The sequence below is a fragment of the Petaurus breviceps genome, unplaced genomic scaffold, assembly GCF_028583685.1.
Source record: "Petaurus breviceps papuanus isolate PSGF00001 unplaced genomic scaffold, PetGlider_PUasm1.0 188, whole genome shotgun sequence".
In the NCBI taxonomy this organism is placed as follows: Eukaryota; Metazoa; Chordata; class Mammalia; order Diprotodontia; family Petauridae; genus Petaurus; species Petaurus breviceps.
The window spans coordinates 20,212,373-20,220,286 of NW_027185804.1; the positions used below are offsets into that span (position 1 = coordinate 20,212,373).

At 40.2% G+C, this 7,914-nt stretch overlaps 1 protein-coding gene across 1 annotated transcript in view; it reads right to left on the reverse strand.

Annotated features, from left to right (window-relative positions):
• Positions 1-7,914, reverse strand: part of MPPED2 (metallophosphoesterase domain containing 2) — a 223,508-nt gene that overhangs the window by 204,895 nt on the left and 10,699 nt on the right. The window contains exon 2 of the mRNA XM_069091354.1: positions 5,470-5,723. Within this exon, the coding sequence (XP_068947455.1) occupies positions 5,470-5,597 (128 nt within the window). The 5' untranslated portion in view covers positions 5,598-5,723. The remainder of the gene's footprint in view (positions 1-5,469; positions 5,724-7,914) is intronic.

Sequence of the window (7,914 nt, forward strand, 5' to 3'; positions counted from 1 at the left end):
CCCCCTGCCCCCCTCCCCCATGAAATGCACGCCGCACTCCGAGCTGCATCCAATCAGAGCTGCAGCAGTGAGCGCGTCATCCTGTTCTTTATTGAATTCATTATTGAATAAAGGTACATTTTTTTGTTCACATTTACCTGTTTATTAAAATTGCTGTCAATGTTCATTAAAATAAGCCCTCCCCTGAAAATAAGCCCTCTGGTGTTTTTCTGTCCAAAAAATTTAATAAGACAGTGTCTTATTATCGGGGAAACACGGTACTTCCTGCACATACTAAGAAATCTGGAAACAGATGAGGTCTAGCATTCTGAAATTTTTCTGAGAAAACAGGGTAATAGCTCTATTGTTATTTCTCTCAAGGGGAAGGCTAGACAAACCAGGAGAAAAACGTACACAGTAACAGCAATATTGTGTGATGACCAGCTCTGATAGACAAATCTTCTCAGCAATGCAATGATCTAAGACAATTCCAAAAGACTCACAATGGAAAATGTTATCCACATCCAAAGAAAGAACTATGGAGTCTGAATGCAGATCAAAGCACACTATTTTCTCTTTTTTTTTTCCCCTCTTTCTCTTGTTTTTCCCCTTTTGTTCTGATTTCACAACATGACTAATGTGGAAATATGTTTAATATGATTGTACACGTACAGCCTTTATCAAATTGCAAGCCATCATGGGGAGGAGGGATGGGAGAAGGGAGGAAGGGGGGAAATTTAGAACTCAAAATTTTATAAAAGTGAATACTGATAACTAAAATAAATTAATTTAAAAAGAGGAAGGCTAGAATACTCCAAAAGAACCATATTTCAAGCAATTTCTCATTAGTCCACTGATAATCCCTAAACTCACATACAGAAGTTTGCTGTTTCCATATGTCAAATACCAAATGTCTTCTTAAGACATTTAAGAAGTTTTAAGGCAGGCTTTGACTCTCTGATTTCAAAAGTGAATTATTGGCTCATCAGGTTGAAGACGTTTCTTCAAAATGAGTATAGAAGAATAGTAATAACTCTTCTCACTACACCATTTATTTAGCATACTGTAGGAAAACCATAAGGGTTCGACCCAAAGCAGTTAGACCAAGAGGTGAAGGAATGGGTGGCTCAGGGAGTTAGGCAAACATGGCGTGGGTTACAACTATGCCTGCTGATAGCATGGCTGCATGCAGGGAGAAAGACGCATTGCACATTTTGGCGTGGTTTTTTCTCCTGTCCTAAGTAGCTTTCATTTTCTTTCTTTAGATGGTAATGGAATTGTTTCGAAGACGAAGGAGGAAGAGAAGAAGAAGAGGAAGAAGAAGGAGAAAGAGGAGATGAAGAAGAAGACAATGACTAAGACTTTCTTGGGTAAGAATCACAGAGCTTCAAGCCCAGTCCTCATTTTAATCTGTTTTGTGGGCTAGTTAGTATCCTTCTCAGAATCAGCAAAATGAGGCACACTAATACATAGAAACATCTTAGCCAAGGTGAGCCAATAATTCACTTTTGAAGTCAAAGAGTCAAAGCCCAGGGGAGAAGTTTCCAGATACCAGTGGATTGCTGGGGAGGGAAAAGAGGTTATGAAAGGCATTGGGACCTAGCTCCATTCCTGGTGCCCTGAAATAGTTATTCTTAGAGCTCTTAAGTATTTCTCCAGACGTAAAGTATAGAGAGCTAAAACATCCAAAATATTCCATGGAAAATGAGATGCTTCTGCTTTATAGATTCAGAGCTAGAAAGGACCATGCAAGTCATCTGCTCCAACCTCCTCATTTTATAGGTGAGGAAACTGAAAGCCAGAGAAGTAGACTGTTTTGCCTAAGGTCTCACAATCAGTAAGCTGATATTCAAGGGGTAACTAGGTGGTGTAGCAGATAGAGTGCCAGGCCTGGTTTAAGAAAGACTCATCTTCCTGAGTTCAAATCTGGCCTCAAGGATTTCCAGCTGTGTGACCTTGGGTAAGTCACTAAACCCTGTTTGCCTCAGTTTCCTCATCTGTAAAATGAGCTAGAGAAGGAAATAGCAAACCACTCCAGTATCTCTGCCAAGAAAACCCGAAATAAGGTCACAAAGAGTCAAACACAACTGAAAATTGCTCAAAAACAACAACAAAGAGCAGATGTTCAAACCCAGGAACTTTGACTTCAGAAGCTAGTAAAACTCCAATGTAACAAAAGATAAGTAGAATATTGAATTCTTAGCAAATACAGTATTTACCTTTTCCAAAAACTAAAATCACCACTCTTGATCAGGCACTTACCTCAGTAATTCATAGGAATACAATTAAGAGAAAGAGAAATCTAAATTGTTAAGGAAACTCAATCAGTCCTTTTGCAACCATGGACCTTGTCCCAGTGCCATAAAGATACAGACCACTCCAGATGGAAACCTCTCCTGTTACTTCCTTCTGAATGTATATTCAAACAACCAGCTAATATCTATGGAACATTAATGACATTCCCAGAACTACGGCTTCTAATCCAAAGACAGAGCAGTAACCAGAAGTCTTTGTACATAGGGATGGGGGGAGGGCAGGGTTTGGCTCTCAGAACTCAATGAGGTTTCTACACTGTTGTAGGATAATTCACTTTTTGAGGCTGGTAGGCCGGTATAGGGAGGAGAAACTAGCTCTTCAGGATGGAAATTTTTAAACCTCAACTTCCCTGCCCTGAGGCAAAGCCTTGTGGCTCTGTCCGAGTTATAACTGCCCAAAAGAACTTAATATGTAGGAGTCAAAATATATGCTAATATGAAATAAAGCTAATTAACAAATACAATTTGCTCTATGTGTGTCAAATGAATGGTATAGATAAACAATAAGACCTCAAGGGAGGAAATGGGATGAGATGGTCCAGAAAAGCTTTCTGAAGCATGGTAATAATTGGGACGGGCCTTGAATCAGGGCTAGGAATTTGGTAGACCAAGAGAAAAAGAAGAGAGGAGATTGGAACTACATAGAGTATTGGGAAGGAAGGCTCAGATCTGGAAATTCATAGAGAACAGTGAAGAAATCAGTATTGTAGAAGCTGAGGAAACATTTGAGGATGTAGTAGAAAGCCCTGAATGCCAACCTTAGGCGTTCATTATGATATGATAATTCAAGCAGTGCACAATTATATTATTGTTATTTGCAAAAGACTACACATTCTCAACTCAGATGAATCTTTGAATATGTATATTGTTTTTAATGATCTCAACTGAGGCCTCAAACACTTACTAACTTTGCAATCCCGAGCAAGTCACTTAATCTTCTCTCAGTTTCCTCATCTATAAAATGAGTCAGAGAAGGACATGGCAAACCACTCCTGTATCTCTGCCCAGAAAACCCCAAATGGGGTTACAAAGAATTGGACACAACTGAAATGAATGAACAAAATTACCTATTGTTAAGAAGGATATTGACTATACCTGTAACTTTATTAGCGTAAGGAACTTCCAGGTTAAAAAGCTTCTTCTACCAGTGTAGGCTGGTACCTTTTCTACTGCTCAGAAAACATCACTGGACTATGTGATTTGCACAGGGTCACACAGCAAGCATATGCCAGTGGCAAGATTCAAACCTAGGACTCATCTTACTTTGAAGCTGGCTCTCTATCTACTACATACACCTCTTGCCTCTCACATTAAGTTGAGGAAGGAAAAACAAATGGGAATCTTCAGATCCCGTTTTCATTCGGTTTCCATAAGCCAATTTCTAAAGGCTTTACCCAATTTCCTCATGCCTTAACATCCCTGACTGGGACTAGAGCCAACAAAGTTCTTGGCTATTTTTGAATGACGGGTGCCAAATCTGTGCAAAACAGAACTCTGATAAAACCCAAATTCTGACTTCTACATACTGTTATACCAAATATTAGAGGAAAAATGAAAGATTTCGAAAAGTACAAGATAGTCTCCAAATCATATTGAAGAGATCATGTGGGCCTACTTACTCATTTTGCAGATGAGGAAACTGAGGCCCAGACAAGTAAAGTTACTTACCCAATGTCACAGAGCTGGGTCTTGGCCCTACATCCCCTGTCTCTCACCCAATGTCCCTTCCACAGACCCACTAGAATATTTATGTCTTATTTAGGAAAAAAACATCTAACCAATCAACAGGTAAATTTGGTCAACAGGAATGCTTTACTACCAAAGGCATAAATTAAGCTACTTTCCAAAACCACTTAAAAAAACAAAAACACACTTTTGACTTAAAGAGAACCCAAATATTTCGAAATCCACAGTTCCTGGGAAAGGTTTTAATTGCAATCTTTCTTTGCAAGGATTCTGCATGTGCCTGCTCTTTTAGTCTCCTTGCTCTGCAGACATCTCATCACAGGTAATGGTGTTGGCTATGGAGATTATGCCCACAAAGCAAAATCTCGGTATTCACTCCAACTCTCCAGGGTCATAGGAAACACCTTTTTAATTTCCTTAGCCTGTCGAAGTTTAAAGGATATTTTTTTACTCTTTTATTTAAAGGCCAAGAAAAGCGAAGACTAAAGAAAGAGGTTAAGACTTAGGCCCCAAGTTTGATTCTACCCAGGGTAGCCTAGGCAGACAAGCAACTTTCTAACTTCTCTGATCTATACAACCATCTTCGAAGAGTTCACTCCAACTTTCAGTCATTCACATCAGACACTGGGAAGAGTCTGACACAGTGGACATGAGGCCTTGAATAAACAGCAGAGAAGATGACCACCTGCCCCACTCTGATAGAAGCTCAGAACAGCTGAGGGGATTCTGGAGGAGTTTAAATCACAAGCATACAGCTAGTGGGCTTAAGGATGCCAGGGTTCAAAATGACTCCTGGCTCGGTTAGTCCCCAAGCCTAGGGGTCTCCCATATTACTGTAAGGGTTTGAGGAAGAAGGTCTCCCATGTTACTTTATGGGTGTGAGGAAGGAGGGGTCCCAGGGAAGAGTACTGTTTCTTGAGACTAATTGTTCTGGAATTCCCTTAATTGTTCGTGGAATGGGGCAGGCCAGCATACTTTCTACTCGCCAAAGGAAAGACAATAGAGTCAGTAATCAGTGGACAATTAGTCCCAATTAGGCCTATTTCACAGCTGAATGTAAAAGGGTATGAGGGGTGAGAGGGGTGGGGGAAGGGAAAGTCAAGACTGTTTAAACATTAAAGAAACATGCTGGGTGGGGAGCTTACGTGTTACTGTGGAGGATCAAATCTCCAGGCTTCGTTCTAACACTGAGAAGTTGTGAGACCCTGGACAAGTCACTTAATCTTGTCTCCTTCGTCTGCCTAACTGCTTTATAATACTCCCCAGGGATGTTCTGAGGCTTGGATAAAATAATACATGGGAAAGGACATTGGAAAAAAAAAAGTAAGAGGTTGAAGTTACCGATAACCAATCTGCTTTGCCTTACTTGGTAGAATTCTCTAATTTTTTTTCCCTGAAAAGTTCTGTTATTCACCAAGTTTTTTTTTTTTAATTGCTTTCTTTTCTTGAAAGAAATTTTTTTTTTTAAAAGACCATGAGAAATACTTACATATGTACGTGTGGAGGCTGGAACCTGCTCTGGTTGATGTTATAGTGAGTGAACGCCTGGGTTGGGTTCGAGCTGTACTCATCCACGGTGATGGTAACTTTGCCCTGAGAAGGGATCCCATGTGCCATCCTTCCTCCTTATAGTCATGAGCAATTCACAACTTTCCAGAGCAAAGGATGGGGGCAGGCATTGTGTGTTGCAGCCAAAGATGAGACCCGAGGAGCCACTTACTTACTCATCAAGGCCGTGGAGTTCTGAAAACAAGAAAATAAAACGAAGAAACTTCACTGAAAAAGCTTCCAACTTGGCCAATGTGGCAAGAGGGAGCTCCTACCCCACACTCCAAGATTTCATGGAGAACTGTGCAAGTCAGCCTTGGGAAACTGGATTCATTCGAGGCGAATGCCATTTTATTCCAACTTCTTTTTTCCCTTTGAAGTCAATTTTGTGGGATCGTTATTTTAAACAAGATACTTTCGGCAGCAATCAGATCATCTCAGAGGTGAACCCAATCTTTCATTTTAATTGTGCCGCTTATATGAATTACCAATATGGGCACATTCACAACTCAGGTTGAACCTAATTTTTTAAAGGTTCGTATTTTATGAGTCTCTTACTAATTTTTTTTTATTAGCCCTACGATTTTATTGGTATAGGAAACTCCCAGACAAGGGAACTCCCTCTATTAATGCATATCAGCACCAGCCCCACAATTTAAGAGTCTTCTTACAGAGTTGCCTGAGGCTGTCAGAGATTAAGGGACTTACCCAGGGTCACACAGCCAATGTGTGCCACAGGTAGATCAGGTCTTCCTAACTTTGAACTCAGCCTTCTATATCATTAAGCTACATGACTTCTCTTGTTTCTGATTATTTATACCCAACTGAAAACCCTGAAATTTATGGGGTTACACCTTGTTTACAAGTGTCTGCACAGTTGTTGCTTAAAAGACTTGTTCTTATTGGACTAATTTCACTTTTTCTCTTGGCATATTTAAATTCAATGTTGCCCAGGGGTTTATATACAATAAAACAATGAATGGAAAATGTTACTTAATTTTTATTTAGGTAAGTGTATGTACATATACGCATATGTGTAGGTATACATGTGCATATATGTACTCACATGTGTGTATGTGTATGTGCACACATATGTATTTGCATGCATGTATGTATTATATGTTTCATTCTTGAAAGAAATAAAAAAAACTTAAGCATAATATGCAACCCAGTTAAACAGTGTTACCCTAGAAAATGCATGCGTGCTGCTACCCCCATTATAGCAATATACTTTTTTCTTGCTATAAAGATATGTAAAATTTCGTTAAGCTAATGGTAATGCCATGGGCTCACTCAGCAGGAAAGTAAAACACAACCATGCTTGGCCCACCACTTGGAATGCACTAGTCACCTGGAATCTCTGTAAAGTGATGGGTGTGTGTGTGTGTGTGTGTGTGTGTGTGTGTGTGTGTATTGGGAGGGATGGCAGTATACCACTATATCATTTATGCCAAGTGTCTAATTATGTAGCGCCTAATTCTTGGTACTACATAATTGGTTAATAGTTTTATATACTTGGGGAGGGAATGAAAAAATGCCTCTGACCTTTGGTTATTTTTGCTTAAAATGTTGATATATTATGATCTGCTATCAGAAAGAGGATCTGTCCGTATTTGGCTCAGAGATGGGTGGTCATATTTTCACAATGCAAAAACCTGCACCAACCACTTGAGATGGTTCAGAGTTCCAGACCAAACAAAGATACACAAAGACACACACACACACGCACACACAAACTAAGCAGCATTTTCCAAGGGCAACATGCTTTCTACTTGTTCTAAGCTCCTCAATTCAAAACGTGTTTGCCATGTGTTCCATTAAAGCTTCGGCAGTCTTTGCTGGGATCTAAAAAATAATATTTAGAATGCTAAGATTGGATTTAAATTTGGCACAGAACACCTCAAACACCCTGCAAAAGGCAGATGGTTTGCCATAGGCCATTTATTTTATTATTTTACAACCCCAGGCCTGTGTAGCCTTCCATATGCTATCTGGGCTAAGACATTCCACAGCAATCCACTCAAATCATTTGCCTCCTTCCTATTAGCAAGGCGGGCTAAATAACATCCACCTTGCCTTCTCAGCTAATAGGCAACCACAGTGTCCCTGCCAAGAGATGAATCACTTGTGACTTGGCATCTTATAGGGACCATCATCTCGGGGCTCTCTCTGTCTCTCTCTCTGTCTCTCTCTGTCTCTGTCTCTCTCTGTCTCTGTCTCTCTCTCTGTCTCTCTCTGTCTGTCTCTCTCTCTCTGTCTTCTCTCTCTCTCTCTCTCTCTCTCTCTGTCTCTCTCTGTCTCTCTCTGTCTCTCTCTCTGTCTCTCTGTCTCTCTGTCTCTCTGTCTCTCTCTCTCTCTCTGTCTCTCTCTCTCTGTCTCTCTCTGT